At 39.3% G+C, this 16,683-nt stretch overlaps 1 protein-coding gene across 1 annotated transcript in view; it reads left to right on the top strand.

The window, feature by feature from the left end:
• Positions 1 to 16,683, top strand: part of QSOX2 (quiescin Q6 sulfhydryl oxidase 2) — a 55,779-nt gene that overhangs the window by 13,379 nt on the left and 25,717 nt on the right. The window contains exons 6-7 of the mRNA XM_009322140.1: positions 12,373 to 12,498; positions 12,802 to 12,949. Coding sequence (XP_009320415.1) covers positions 12,373 to 12,498; positions 12,802 to 12,949 — 274 coding nt within the window. The remainder of the gene's footprint in view (positions 1 to 12,372; positions 12,499 to 12,801; positions 12,950 to 16,683) is intronic.

Below are 16,683 nucleotides of genomic sequence, written 5' to 3'. Positions count from 1 at the left end.
ATTAAGTCTCACAATCCTCTGTGCTTTAAGAAAGCCAATCCTTGCAGGCTTTCTATATTAATTCTAAACTCTGCATTTTTGTGCAAGCAAGTAAACATATTTCACTATGATCTGCACTATAAAATGTTAAGCAGTGTTATCTAAGTCTGTGGGACTGCGGCCTGTCATTGCAATGTTAGGAACAAATGTAGCTTTGACATCAGGCCTAGGCAAGTTGATTTACATAGCATTAATAACCAGGACATTTTTAAATGATGCCACACAACTGCTAATGATAATTCACATTTTCATGATGGCTTTTCACTACAAACTCAAAACACTTTGCAACTATATATTAATTAAACTTCAAAACACCCATATGGAATGAGTAGAAATGTATTGATTTAATTGGTGAAATTCACTCCTTTGTCATCCTCTGGCTCTAAGCCTGTGTATCACTTAACCCCTCAGAGCAGGTTTGTCTTTCACGTAGGATTTAACCACAGAAGGCTTTTGTACTACACGGGGCTTAATTTTATGCTTAAACTGAAGTGTAGAGGTGTCATGTAAAATGCCCACAGCCAGAGGTAATTCAGGAGTTGAGACTGTTCTGAGAAAGCACTGGCCTCCTCTTCCCCAGGCACTGCATCCCCAGCGTCCCCGTTTGCTCCCCGCTGAGCCGGCGGAGCTGAGCAGTGCAGACGAGGGCCCAGCAGTACCCACGCTGCTCAGAACAGCAGTCTTCCAAAGCAGGTTCAGATGAACAAAAATCTAGTTTGCTTCAGAAAAACAAATGCGGTTAAAGACAAATATATATCTATATGAATTAAAAAAACCAAAACAAAAACCTTTCATTCAGTGTTAGCCAGACCTTTGGCAGACTGGTGAGTCAGGCTTGTGCATTTACTTAAGTCCCCACAGGGAAAGGCTTTCAAATAAATCCCTGCATGGAACTGATCTATAATTCATGGCGTTATTGATTACAAGTCACAGAAATCTTTAAAAGGTTTCTTGGCTGTGCTTTCACTTCTCATTACTGACAAGCCTGCTCATAGGAGAACAGTGAATATTAGTGTCAGTCTAGGGCAGACAGGGCCTGGTGGAACCCACAATGCACCCAAACTCTGGCTGCTGTGTGATTGTGTATAGATCTCTTCCCTATGTAAGAGTGCAGAGTGGTAATTATGCTATCTGTCCACCAGTGCAAGGTATGTTCATATTTTATCCTGATCAGGAAGATGGCTAATAAGCAGGGCTGTAAGGGGATGGAAAGGATTGGGAAATACTTTTAAAAATGAAAACAAACAAATAATAAATAGATTACCAACATGCAAAAAAAGCTGCTGGTTTGGGGTTTTATTAATAGATATTTAATATTAGAAACAAGGAATATAGAAACTTGTAATTGTTATAAATGGACAAGCTTTTAGCTGAGAATTGGGAATGTATCTTCTGAATCGGGGTACTTATTTTGAAGTCTTTAAACATTAGCCATGTTGAATACGCTATAGGCCTCCTTTTTTTCACATTAAAAAAAAAGAATAGGGATTTAGCTTCTAGACACTGTCATATTGTTAATTTTAATCTATTCAAGAATATATTTAACTTTTTAAACTGTTATCTTAATAAAAAAAACCCAAACCAACAACCCCCCCCATGTAGCTCACTGTTTTTTCTGAACAGAGTAACTTACTCAACTGTATAGTCTAAACTCGTACCACTAATGGAAAAGTCTGAGTATGAATTGTGTTGCTTTGTGCTTTTGCAGTAAGGAGACTGTTTAGAAAGTTCAAAGTCACCATGACAATCAGTATCTGATGTCCCAAATGTCCATAAAGTTGCGATGCTATATTTAAAGTGGAAAACTTAATGAGATCTGTTGGAATCTGACACAGTATCACTGATTGGAAGTGGAGGAGGCATACAGGTTCAGAGTTTGACCCTGGTTTTGCCTTTTCAGCGCTGATGATTTCTTCAGTCTCCTCCTATTGTCTATGAAGATCAGAAACCTGACTATATAAAATACAGTGTCAAGTGAGAGGGAGGGGAATGGAGGAATAAATACACTATTCAGAGTGTTCCTGGCTTTGCTAATTTGCCGGTTTATAAACATATGTGCATGTGAGCACTCTACAGGTGCTATCAAGCACCACCAGAAGCATTTAATTCATACCTTTATTGACTTCATATGGATTTGTCATGATTAACTTGGGAACATGAAAACAACTCCCAGTCATTAATTCCTTGTCTGTTTACAGCTTTTCTATTGAGAACAAGGAAACCCTGGTACAATACCAGAAACAGGCAGAGGAGTCCCCAGGTTTGGAGCAGTCCCTTGGTGTGCAAGGTCCTGATGCGTCTGGAACTGCGGCCAAGAAAGTGTGTAGTGCTACCAGCCAAACCACAGGCTCTGTCTTTATGATTAAAGATTGCATAAACACAGGTACCCACTAAAGAAGACTTCTGTAGCAAACCATATCTGTGACCACTTAGTCAAACTGAATGACTTAGAGCAAAAGTTGAAGTCTCAGCTGTTCTTTGGAGCAGTTCAAATGATCTTTCAGAAGAGGACTGTCGAGCTAATTGGCCCATGAGAGAGAACTTGTGATGTTGATCAGTTCCTTGGTTACCTCCAGCATGGGTTTTGGTACCAGGATCTGTTCAGGATTAGCAAGAAGAAGGTGTAACAAAGGTGTAGGTTGTTTTGTTGAGGTAGCAGCTATGCACAGATGAAGAAAAAGTGTAGAAATTACTGAAAGTGTGCTTTACAGTTGCTACCATGTAACTGGATGATACGTAAGGTGATGATTGGATAAATAAGGTCATTGGTCCTTTCAGCTTCTGTTGGTGTGACAAGGAATGTGTAGGGCAAAACTTAAGTTACTCAAACTATAAATACTTTTAAATAAGCCTCTTTGAGCTAAACAAAAAGCTATAGTCAAGTTACTCATGGGGAAAAAATGAGCATTGGAAACGTTATAACTTAATGTTGTACCTTTCAGAGCTTAATGCTCAGGATCATGTTTTATTACCTCTGGAACATGCAAATTCAGCTAGAATGGATGAACCTATATCCACACCCATTACAAGAGAAGGCAGAAAGTGTGCATTTCCGGTAAGGATCGCCTCTGGAATTCCATTTCGGCCTAAAGAAATGGTGCCCCAGGTTATATTTGCCTTAAGATGGGACCAGCACAAGGCTCACTTGGCAGTTATGAACATCGAGTAGAAATCAGTCTTGTACGTTGATGTTCTCAGCTAAAGACTAAATTTTGACATGGGCTGGTTTACCACAACTTTCCCGCCCCTTCTATTTTCTCTATGTTGTTAACTAGTGAGAATGTGTTTAAGCCATCTCCATGGGTAAGTGCTGTGCTGCTCCAGGAGAAACTAAACCTGTCCCTGGAGCAGTAAACTATTATTTGCCCATAGCAGCTGCAGAGACTAGTCTCTTTCCTATTTTCTACACCAGTGACACAGTCTCAACATGAATATATATGCACAGGAGTCCATAGGCACTTATATATCTTAGTGTGAACATGTAGATTTAATCTCTGATCTCTTAACTATTCTTTGTGCTGGTCTGCCACCAGCGAAGTCCTTTTCTCTTAAGACATTAACTCTGTCTCTTAAATATTTACATTCTAGGAATCTGTGCTGGAAGAAAAGGCATTTCTTTCAAACCCAAAGATAGATCCTAAAGACAATGAAGATATTAATCCATGTGACAGCAAGTTCACAGTGAAAGGCTTGGGGATGCTTTCTACTTTGTGTAACTTATGCCTGGTTCAGGCAGAAAATACTCTTCAAGGAACTGGTAAATCATATTTAATGCTATTATGTCCAATCTGTTTCAACCACTTCAATCAAACTTTATTTCAGACAGAAAGAGAGACAATCTTCTCATTTATTACCTAAGTGTCTTGCTCACTACACCAATATATAAATCACTGCTAGGCAAGATGGTGGAGATCCCTCAAAGGTTTATTATGAGATATGATTATACTGCTTCCTCAGAACAAAATCATAACTTACTCTGATTGTGTCATTAACAATCTACTCTCTTCTGAGGCGTTTTAAAAATAATTTAAGGGTGTTCTTTTTAAAAGAACATAGATCAGTTGAAGATAGACTTCAACAGGACATGCTGGAGTTATTTTTGTTTCCAGGTTCTCTCTTCAGTTCATATTTCTTGCTCTCAGTAGGACATATTGTTGTGGTTTAACCCCAGTTGGCAACTAGGCACCACACAGCCGCTCACTCACCCCCTCCCCCAGGTAGGGTGGGGGGGGGTGGGGTGTAAAACCTGTGGGTTGAGATAAAGACAGTTTAATAGGACAGCAAAGGAAAAGACAATAATAATGATAAAAACATACAAACAAGTGATGCACAATGCAATTGCTCACCACCGGCCGACCCATGCCCAGCCTGTCCCTGAGCAGTAATTGCTGCCCCCCTGGCCAACTCCTCCCCCAGTTTATATACTGAGCATGACATCATATGGTATGGAATACCCCTTTGGCCAGCTTGGGTCAGCTGTCCTGGTTGTGCCCCCTCCCAGCTTCTTGTGCACCTGGCAGAGCATGGGAAGCTGAAAAGTCCTTGCCTAGTGTAAGCACTGCTCAGCAACAACTAACACATCAGTGTGTTATCAACATTATTCTTATACTAAATCCAAAACACAGCACTGTACCAGCTACTAGGAAGAAAATTAACTCTATCCCAGCTGAAACCAGGACACATATAAAAAATAAAACTGGCTGTTTATATATGAGACAGTTATATCACTTATATAGTTTTGGGTATGCATAATCTCTGTGTTATAAATACTTACATATTGTGCCAATATTTCATATTTGTGTTGTTTTTCTAATAAACAGTCTTTCTGCATTTACTCCTAGATACCATTGTGAGGGAGACTATAGATCTGTGTAATTAAGACTTGGTAACAGTGGTCTTTTATCAAAGTTTGGCATAGGCTGCACCTTAACTAGATTCTCAGGCCTAGCTTTGAGCATGTGGACGTCAAATTTGTCTGAAATAAATCTTGTCCCTCAGGCAAAGAGAAACTTTTCCATGGACTTCAGCGGACCACAATTTCACCATTAGTGTTTTGATTTCATTTTTTATATTTGACAAGGAGTCTTGTGCTGTTTCATAACCTAGAGTGTCAGTGCATAGGCACTGCCATAAACTCCAGTAGCAAGCCTTAGATCCTTGTAGTCATGGCTACTTTGTGTGGCTGAGATAAAGAACCCTGTATTTGCCTTCTGTGCTGAATAATCTGTGTATTTCAGGTGATGCTACATCATCCTTAGAAGATCTAGAGAAAGAGTCTCTGATAGTGGAGAAAGCACACAAGGAGCAGAGAAGTCATAAAACGCTAAGAGAAGAGCAGGACCCCTGCAGTCCATTTCAGGCATGTGGCAAGCTTATAACTTATCTAACTTGGGGTCTTCTCACATAAATTTTCAACTGAAGAAATCCTCAGTATTTGCCATCATGGAGATACTGTGCTTGGAACTCAGCTTGCAGGCAGGGAAGCTGAAGTTGTATTGAGGTTTTGTTGTATCATGTTAAAATATTGCCCTTAAGTCTAGGGGAAGTCCAGTAGCAATTCACTGGTATTCTTTAGTTTTCCTGTATATTCAGTGGTTCTTGATCACGCTCTCTGCAGGCTGGGAAAAGGAAGAAGGATCTTTCTTCTGATGATGGGGAAAGAAGATCAACGTTGACTTCAAATGAAGCTACGTTAGTGAAAACCCAGTTAAGAAAAGAAAGGTTGTCAGAAGAACAGAGGTACTGTACCTGACAGGGCCAAAACCTTCAGTCCTACCTTCCGATTCTCTTACTGACATGTCAAACCCTGCTTTGCTTGTTTTTATGCCCATGGTTGTGGTCCTCTCGTGGAAAGAGGAGGCAGACCTGAATGATGTTAGCCTGGGATTTTTTTTGTCTTGTATAGCTTAAAAAAAAAAACACCTCACCACCCCCCTGACCTGCACCCCCCCCCCCCCTCACCCCCCCCCCCCCCCCCAAAAAAAAAAACCCCAAACCATCACAACTTGTTTCATAAGAATTTGACTTGTTACATTCATCAAACATTGTCTGCCAATTTTTTTGTAGGTGATAGAATTCTTTGGAGTCAATTGAAGGTGTGCTGAAATCAGTGTTGGGGGGGGAACTGTCTTCAGAAGGCTTTGGGCTAGATAGAAAGCATCTGAAGTAACAGTTAAAACACTTTGCATTATGCTGCCTGTAGGTAGCTAATACACCCAAAGCAATTTAACGTTCTATTCAACATTCTTGAACGACAGTGTGTACCATACACTTCATAATTTCAGTTTAATCCAACTATAATGTTGTATTTTCAGATTTGGCACAGCCTGTGAGAGAAAATTGGAAATCACACATACAGATGAAAAAGTACCTTCTGAAATCCCTTTGTCAGAAGGTAAGAAATACCCTTTTCCCTATAGGGTTTCTGTAGTTATTTAACATACAGTCTGAGTAATAGCTCTTCCTGGAGTTTGTCTGTAGAGGATAATAGCCTACTTCTCGTGCCAGGTAGTGAAGCTACTTGTTGGGCTAGAACAATAGAGATCTTAATGAAAATCCTGTATTCAAACTCTTCTGATCCAACTACACTGGACACTGTTGTATTTGCTTGTTTGCTATGCTATCAAGTTCCTCATCTTTATTTGATAAGTCTGATTTTTTTTTTATAATGATATTAGAAATAGTCCTAATCTTGACTGTGTATTTAATGCTATTGTCTTTTGAATGCAATTTACAGCTGAGGATTACTGGATTTGAATACCTAAGTTACCTGTCAGCAACCTCTTCTATAAAATAAAAAGATTTTTCTGAAATGCTGATTTCTTAAAAGTGTTTTTAATGTTCCAGTTAAAGAATTGGAAGTGCCTGTCCCTTATGAGATCCATCAGGTGGATGACAGTCAGTGTTTGAAGCATTTGGACCATATTTCTCATGAAGCTTCTGATGAAGAACTAAATTTAAAAGCATTTTCTGAAGGATTAGCTTCCACTGAGTCATTGTCCAAGTCAAACAACCTCTCTCTGAGATGTGAAAGTGCCAAATCAGACTCTTCACTTCCAGGATTTCAGAAAGTGTCTGCAGTTTGGATTGACATCTCGGAAAGCTCCATTTCAGACTCTGAATTAGAGGTGAAAAATGGAGAGGGGACAGATGTCAGTGACCCAGAAGAGTTTGTCTATGACAATAGTGATGCATTTCCTAATGTTTCAAAAGAGATGCTAATAGCAATAAGTAATGGAAAGGAAACATTACCTAGTGACAAACACAATGAACATGAAGTGCCCAAAGATGATAGCACTGAGATTTCATCACACTCCCAGAAACACCTTGGAGATGTTTTGGATAATGGCCGCACTGATCACTTGCTTTCTTCCGTTCCATCAAACAAAGCAAATGGCTCCAAAACAAAGTCAGCATGTTCCTCCCAATCTGATAACCCTGCCAAGGGAATGGATGAGCCACATCTGGATGCCTCAGAAAACTACAGTAGAAACAAAACCTGTTCTCAGGAGATCACAAAACAGGGTAAAGATGCAGTTGCCAGCTCTTCATGCAGTGATGATATTTACTCACCTAAGATCTATGAACAACAGAAACCTAGATCTCCAACTAGCAGCGTGAAAAAGGATGGTGGAATTAACAGTTTATTTGTGGATCAAAATAGAGACCTAATGGGGTTTCCGCTGACAGGTTCTTTGAAACATCTAGATTTGGTTGCTGACCAACTTAGGAACACTGTCTCTTTTCCACCTGACAAAGATATTACAAATAAATTATTAGTGTGTCTATCTTCAAGGAACTTATCAGTTTCAGGAGGCGAAAATAATCATGCACAGCTTTTGAACGAGACACTGGCATCCAGCAAACTCAGTAAGATTGTACCTCTGTCCACATCCATGCCAGTAATTTCTGAGGAAGTCCATACAGAAACCAATTCATTTGAGCCTTTGCAAAGGGTGGCCACAGGAAATCAAAATAATTCAACAACTGAAAGGCAAGCTGTAAAGGAAGTGAGGGCGGGACTGTTTTCTTCTGTCTCCTCAAAAAAGCAATTGTTTCAAGCTGAGAACTGCACTTCCAAAGGTGAAAATGATACAATTTTTATTAGTGATGAGGGTATCCCTCCAACTGATGAGGATACCTTGTCAGAAATACTGTCTCCTGTTGATGAAGTATTGTCCTATGGAAGTGCTGACTTGCCATCCTCTAATAAAAAGGATTTGTCATTTCCAAGTGAAGATCTTCCTCCTCCCCCTTTAGGTGCAGATGCAATGAAAAATGATGATCCTAGCTTCAGTATGGATGATTTTCTATCTCCACCAGAACAAATGACAGTCTCAGAGACTAGACAGTGTATGGATGAAGATATATCACTGAAAATGGATGCATTACCCCCATTACCTGATAACATTGTGCCTGAAGAATTTCCCCTGCTCAATCAAGAGACAACTGATGCTTTTTCAATTCAGGATGGTAGTCTCTCTGAACAATCTTTAACTAAAGATATTTCCAGTGTAAAGGAAGTCTTATTAGAATACCGACAAGGAGAACATGAGACACCTTTTCAGCATTTGGAGTTTCTGCCTGCATCAAATTCTATTTCTTCTAGTCAGGCCAGTAAAAGTCCTGACTTCATGATGAAACAGTGCAAAACATACTTAACACTGCCCAAAGCTGAGGAGGACAGTGATGACCCGTTACTATCATTTGAAATTGGGGACAGAGTGTTAGTAAAGCAGACCCAACCTGGAACCCTAATGTTCAAAGGACGGACTTGTTTTGATAGTGGCCATTGGGCTGGTGTTGCTCTTGATAAAGCTGAAGGTGATAATGCTGGAACTTACAAAGGGGTGAAGTACTTTGAGTGTGCTCAGCACTGTGGTATCTTTGTCAGACCAGATGAGATTTCACATCTGCTGGGGGCTAACAAAAATGGTTCCAATTACACTGGGGATGAAGACTCTGACTCCAGTGATGATGAATCCTTCAAAAGAGACCGCGAACACTCTGAAGATGATGAGCAGGGAGGAGGGCTTACAGAGCAGAAAGCAGAAGACACAAACAGTGCAGGAGGATCAGAAGTGAAAGAAAACCAGTCTAGGTTACACAATGCCTTGCTGTCTGGAAAAGGGCAAAAGTTTCCACATTCTGACTGGTGTAAGTGTAATGAATTCCTCTGTCAAAATAACTTAACGTGCTTGGGATCAGATAAAGGAAAAACAGAATTGGCACAAAAAAACCCAAGGATGCTTGCAGATGTGCTTCCAACGAAAAGTAAGACTGGTAACACAGATGAGGTAAACACAAGCAAAACTATTTGTTGCTTGGTAGAGGATCAGAAAAGAAATAAACTCACTGATGATATTGCAGGTGAACTTGGTAAAAAACTTCTGTTTGACACTTTAATTGCATTTTCTGAAACAGCTCAATGCAAATATAAAAGTGCCTTTGAAAAAGACATGATGAATTATGGCAAAGGCCTAAGACAAGAAGACAATCAGAAACTGTTTCTCCTCAAAGAAAATCCAGTTGCTATCTTATCTGAACAATTAGCAAAGGCTTCTGATGTTTTACTGTGTGATTTCAACATGTTTAGCATTCATGGTTGTCACACAGTAGCAGAAAGAATTGTAACTAAATTTGTAGATGATGCAGTTAAAGAATATAAGAAGATTAAAAGAAAAGACGGATCAAAAGCAGGCAAGATATTTCATTCATCTTCAGAGACTTCTCCAACCACTTCGTCAGTAAGTACAGTCAGAAAGTTTTTGTCTACTTAAGTGTTGGACCTTATATTAGGTCTACACAGACAAGCATTTGTGTTGCCCCGTTGTTTTTTATCATCCATAAAAATTACATCATATCAACATTTGGAACTCAATCTGACCCATTCCTCATTTCAGGATTTATCCTGCAGCCAGTGGATAGCATGTGTATGGGGGAACAAGGATGAGCTGAGCATGGGGATAATGGCTACAGCTAGTCCAAACAAAGCAAGTGGAACTCTTTTGTTGGAATTTGTCAGTTAGTCAAAACTGATAAATTAGCAGAGACTTCAATTTTGATTAATTTCGGCGCAAACCTGGACACCTGTCAGCTCATCTATCTGACTCCTTTGCAGCTCCTGGCTGTGAGACCTTCAGCTTTCAAATTCTGTATTAGTTCTGCAGGCAGCTTCTAGCAAAGTTAAGACTCTCAGTTCAGCCCCCTGGGAGACTGGAACCCTAAATGAAATGGAAGCTTTTGATGCGTGCTGCTTCCAATCCCACGGTGTCTAATTTTTACTTCTTAAATAGTCTATCAGGAAGTACTACCACAGAAAGTTTAAAAAAAAAAAAAAAAAAACAAACCAAAAAAAACCACCAACAAACCCAAAACCCCCCAAAAACCAAAAAACTTGCTTTAGGGGAGTGGGGAAAGTAGTTCCAATTCAGAACAAAAGTGTTTCAAAATGTCAAAAATTTTCATAGAACTCCATATTTGGAATTCTTTCTAATTCTTAAATCTGCCAAATACAGTTAAAGTAGGTTGGGTTTTTTATGACACATCAGTAAGCCTTTCTTTTAGCCCATGAGTAAGAAGGTGGATTTAAGTGTAACCTTAATCAGTTGCTAACAATCTCAATACCTCTAAAAATTGTGGAAAAATATGGAGTATGTCACCTGGCTTTTCTTTTTCTCTCTACTGAAGTTCCTTATAAAAATCCTTGATGCTGGTGTTTTTGGAAGCTCTGAAGACTTTGATCAGCCTGATTCTGACCAACATACACTGGTGAGACAAACGCAAAAGCAATACCTGTACAAATTAGATCAGTGGCACTCAGCTCCTTGGAAGAAAACTGTGGAAGTTCCTCTTGTGGTACCACATTACAGTTCATATGTTAAGAAATTGTCTGCATGTGCTGTAGAAGAATTATGGACCCCAGAAAACATATATTCAAATTTCAGGAGAATCAGTGTGCCAAAGCACTTTGAATGTAATGATCTCCCAGGGGACAATTTGGAAACAGAAAGCAAGAGGATGTATAATCAGGTATTTGTAAAGCACCGTTATTAAACTTTTCTGGTGTTCTGTAGGCTGACTCATATTAGCTAGTACTTAATACTACTCTAGCTACTAACACTAAATATAGCTAGAGGAACACTGAAAGAGGTATTGCAAAATACTGCTTCCGGTAATCTACTGCAAAATGATTCTTCTAGAATAGATGTCCTTGCTGTGATACAAGCCTTTTGCTAGAGCTCTTCGACTGTAAGACCCTGGACACCTAGGCCAGTGTCTGGTATGGGTCTGTTCAGAAAAAGCCGCGCTTCTTGGAAAGCTGCAGTCTAAAGAGTCCAAGTCTGCTGCCTTGGATGTTCTGCTGAGGTTGGACAGATCTTCATGTTCCTCAGCACCCTGAAACTATTGAGTTTTGTGGACCTCTGTCTACACAAGGAGATTACAAAGGGTCCCATCAGAGCCTCTTGTATAAGCCACCCATACTTAGTGAGTGTTCACACATTACTGTCCAATCTTCTGCTGTACAGGTTTACATGCTCTTTACGTAATGGTCGTCATGACATCAGCTATAGGAACATCAGCGATGCAGATGATGTTAGGAAATTTTGCACTGAGCTGCAAACCTTTACTGTCCCCAGCCTAACATCCTTCAGAAGCGCTAAGAAAACTTATGAAAGGGCAACAGTGAGAGATTCAGTTTATGTTGGTACCGTGTTTTTGTTGTTACAGGTTGTATTTGATTTGACCCGTGAGTTGCTATGTGCAGAATATCAAGTAACTGCAAATCCAAATAGACTTCCATGGATGAAAGAAAATTGGGGATCTCACTGTTCCAGGCAACTTTGCAGAAGAACAGATGTCAATGAGGTCAAGGTACATTCTGGAAATGCAAAGTGTACAATAAGAAGAGTCAGTGAAGAGACCAGATATGGCAATGGCAAAAATACAACAAATGTGAAATTTGGGAGGATTATGGATTGGGAGTGTAACTGAGGTGATTAGAGAAGAAAACAGCATTGCTCTGAAATGCTTGAAAAGATATAGACTGAGCTAATTAGTCTAAATATTCCAAGTATATGGAATTCCGTAGAGGAATGGGAATTGGGCTCCCCAGTTATTACTATCTTGGGTGTAACCTCTAAAGTAATCTTATGTTTAAAATGTGTTGGTTGGCCAGTATTGATCAGCTACTTCTAGATCAGTTCCCTAAACTTCGGGATGTTTCTAGATTTAAAGCTGGACCTTCACACTGGCACCTGTCACTCATCTGCAACCTTCACAGTGACAGAATTCCTATGAGAAGAATTCTTTTCCGCCTTTTTTGTTTTGTAGACATTTGTTCAGGGTGAAACTATTAAAATAATGAACCTGGAAAAGAATGACTTAGAAATGAAAAGAAAATTCCTTAATATGACCAAGTATGGAAACTGTAAGAGAGACAGAGTGGACCTTATTCTGGTAAGCAGACTTCCAAATGGAGATTTGTTTACTTTCTCTAGGTTTAACCTAGAAATTCTCATGCTTTTGAGAGAATCATGTTTACTTAAAATAACTTCAGAGCTTCAAGTTATTGCCTTCCTTTTCAGTACACTTGCAATAATAATCCAGAATTTCCAGTTCTTGTGAGTGGTTTAAATTAAAGAAATTAAATTAACACGGCATGTATAAAGTTGTTGGATTGGGTACAGTGTCTTAGTACCTTTCAGAACTGACTATGCTCTTATTCTTGAAGTAAACATTCATATCCATGTTATCTTTTAGATTCAGGAGCTCCGCAAAGAAGAATCTCAGTGGACTTGCTATGATGATGATGAATTAACTGTGAAGATGAGAATGACTGAAGACATATTTGATAGCTTGATCCTTGATACAATCAGAGTTCTTAATACAATTTATCTGAGAAAAGCCTGTGATTAGAAGTTTTCCCTAAAAGGCCCTTGTGGAGGAATTTTAATCTCTGATTTTTTAATTTTTTTTTTTAGGCAGGAAACACATGATTTAAGAATTTTAATTCTGAACTTGTACCCAATACCAGCGTGGCCTTGGCCTAATTTATATGTTCATGTTTACAATGAAAGGATGCAAGCAGAGACTTAAGCAGATAGAAGAGTATTACACAAAATATTCTCCTTGTGTTTTGTGCTCTGGGAATGCTCATAAAGATTAATGGTTTTCTTAGACTGATGTCACACAGAATCTAAAGGGTGGAAATTTTATTAGTGTCTGTTGGTTTTTTGGTCAGGATAGCACTTTATTTGCTTATGCGTTTTAAGAGAACAACATATTTTAAAATTATATACAAACAGGGTTCAAAACTAATTTATGTGTAAATTATCTTATTCTTTGTTATGATGTTCAGGTCGTGAATGATAAGTGAATCATATTTTGAAAATAACATTTGGAAAATCGCAGGTGACTGTCTTAAGAATGTAAATGTGCAGATGGAATTAAATCTCCCATAAACCAAATTGCTGTGGGGACCTCTGTAGTCTGGAATAAACTCCTCTAATTGGAACAAGTCTAGAACACTTCCTGATGGGCACAGCAGCATTAAAGGTGACTGTGCACCATTTTTTTTTATACACTGTGGAACAGGTTAAAAGTAGCCTGGAGATGGCTTCAGAGATGTGGCATATGGAATGATCTTGCCCTGGCAGGATCTAGAGCCAGACATTCAGTTTTAATGTCTACAACTTTACGTAAATGAGATGTAATGCACTTTAAATGGGATACTTTTCTATCAGTGACTCCAATTTCTGAAAATTAAATATGTGTATGTGATTAGGTTATTATCATGCAATTCACATGAGCCCTTTGAATTCTTACATCATCTAAACATAGGGTGCTGATGATGTACTTTAATTGGCAAAACAGAGGAAATCAATAATCCTGTTATTTTGTATTGGAAAAATTGGAAAAATCAGGATTTTAACAAGGAAATATAAACGTTCCCTCAGCATGTTAATTGTTTACTATGTATACTGCTGTCGTCCCACCTATTTTACATTAAGAGAAGACCAATGATAATTTTTTATTTGTGGGGGTTTTTTAAATAAATATTATGCCAATATTTCTTGCTGGAATTCAGAAACTGTTCATTATTGAATGATTGAATCTAAGTAGATCTGATTTATTCAAATCCCATTCATTCAGGGTGTCTCAAATAAAATGAAAAGCAGGACAGTTAAATATAAACTATATGTAAACATATTTAAAATCGCAATATTTACAGTCTGGTTTTGGTGGGGAAAAATAGAAATAAATTTTATATTTCTATTTTAAAATACTGATGGCTTAACTGTTTTCATACTGAATTGTTTGTTTTCTGAATAAACAAACCCTGTGTGTCTCATTTTTATTTATTTTTACTTCAATTCTAATTGTTTTCAGATTATATTGTATACACTACAAATGGGGAGTAGTTTTGCAGACAGCTCCTGGGAACATTAAAAAGCCCTGTCCTGCTAGTTGTCATATGAACAGAAATAAAAAGGCAACTTCTGCCCCAAGCGCATTAACTGTTGATCTTACCCTGTAAACTATTTTCATGTCCCTAGTGGTACATTTTCTTAAGTCTGACTTTTATCGTCATTGATTAATTAATCCAGATAAGTTGTTTGTTTTAAGATTAATGTTTTCTTGCTGTCAGTTTATAGTAGAATTTAACTTAATTTTCTTTTCTCCTGGACTTACAGACAAATTACTGGATACAATGACAAATCTGTAGCACAGATCTTGAAGCACTACAGTTTTTCAGTTTATTGTCACGATGGTTTTGCAGGAGCAGCAGCAGGATCCCTGTTGTGTTTGGAATGAAAGCTATTAAAATATCACTTATGTATGTGGGTGAATAGATGAAGGACTCGTTTTATTTCAGACTGGTGCCTTACGTTACGCTATATGTTGCACTTGAAGATAACCATTATATTTGCAATTAGGTTTGTGAGCGAAGCCTGAACCCTTGCAAGATGCTATATACAGAAGGACATGGCTATAAAGTAACTACTGCTGATGGGAATAAAAAGCATATACATAGAACGTGTCAGACATATTTAATATCCCCCACCATTCTGTGTTCAAAACCTTAGATTCTGGCACCCAGATATATCGACCTGTTCAATCAGTGGCAAGACTTCAATATCAAGATTACTCTCCTTCAAGGTCTAATATTTTGTTTGCCTTGGTTTTGATCAATATTAACCTCCTGGGTCAATAAATCTTGATACTAGCCTCAAGAGGAGTCATTATCTTTCATAGAAAATGATTATTTCTCAGTTAAACCCTACATTTAATTTTCCTGTAATCCATCTCTTTCCTTTTCATACCTTTAACAATTCTTCCAAATAAAATGAGCTCTAAAATGTCTTAGGCAATGCAGATTTTTAAAATTCTAATTAGCAGCTGCCACAAGGTTTTTCAATTCATTGAAGCGGTTGGACTCTGCTATTGTAACCATCTAATTTTGTTGCTTACAGCACCCAGGAAAAATAGAGACAGAAAATCTCTCAGCTGGGACGTGATATGAGCAACCATGTAACTTACAGCTGTGGATATGGATGCAAAAGATATGTGACTGAACCACTTCAGATATTAATGGTCGAGAAAAGAAGATCAGGGAAAGAATAGGCAAGGGTGGCTGAATCTGTTACTCAGTTCTCAGAGGAGAGGATTTTTACTGCCTATAAGATTCCTACCCTCGTCCTGCCTGTGGATGACTGGCCAGAAACAACGATAAACTAGATTCTAACCTCTGAATTTACACTGGTGGGCCTGCAGTAAGAATTTGGATCCATTTGTTTCCTACTTGTTCTTGAAGGAGTAAAAGAAGCGTTTGTGAGTAACAGCAGCAAGAATTATCTTTTTGAAGACCTCAGTCTTTCATTATCTGAGTTTTAAACTCCTCTGAAGTCATCGTCTGGGAATGTTTTCTCTGTTGGTTTTCTGCTTCTGTTAATGTAATGAAAATTGTTGAGCCTGTGTTTACAAATGAAAGGAGACTTTCATGCTGTGGCTACAGCTATAAAAGGTGCTAAAATCCATTGCTAGCGCAAAACCAGTCTGAATGTACTAAAAGGACAGTTTCTAACGTCCTCTTCAGAGCTCACGGCGTCCGACGTGCAGCCTTTCACCGCATCTGCAGTTTGAGGAGAGGCAGCTCTTTCCTGCCGAGTGATGTACTGTGGGATGAAACAGCTCCCGACCCAAAGGCCGTGCTGTTTTAACCGCTTCTCCGTGAGAAGCTTTGTGAAGTTGAAACTTCTGTTTCTGTAGCAGATAGCTCGGTGGCCGATTTGATGGGGCAACCTCCATTGCTTTAGCCTCATGAGTTTTACTTTTTTCCTTAGACAGTCCCCCTGAGGGAAACGCGGCTCTAAACACAGCGGCAAAGGGTTTATTTGTGGCACGTCCCTGTCACCAGGGTTTGGTAACGCACTTGGGCGCCCAGAGGGAGGGACCGACCCTACCACCTCGCTCGCCCTGCACCTCCTGGGCCAGCGGGGAAGGACACGGCGGCCGGCGGTTCGTGGGGGGCGGCTGCCAACAGGTGCGTCCCCACTTGGGGAAAGGCCCTGTCGCCGCCTATGGCCGGTGCGGCGTGGGGAGCAGCGGGCCGCGCCGCCCCGCCCCCTTTGGCAGGGGGGC

This window comes from Pygoscelis adeliae, unplaced genomic scaffold, assembly GCF_000699105.1.
Source record: "Pygoscelis adeliae isolate BGI_AS28 unplaced genomic scaffold, ASM69910v1 Scaffold114, whole genome shotgun sequence".
Taxonomy (NCBI): Eukaryota; Metazoa; Chordata; class Aves; order Sphenisciformes; family Spheniscidae; genus Pygoscelis; species Pygoscelis adeliae.
The sequence above is the reverse complement of the archived record's forward strand: the minus strand, read 5'-3'. Positions and strand labels throughout refer to the sequence as shown.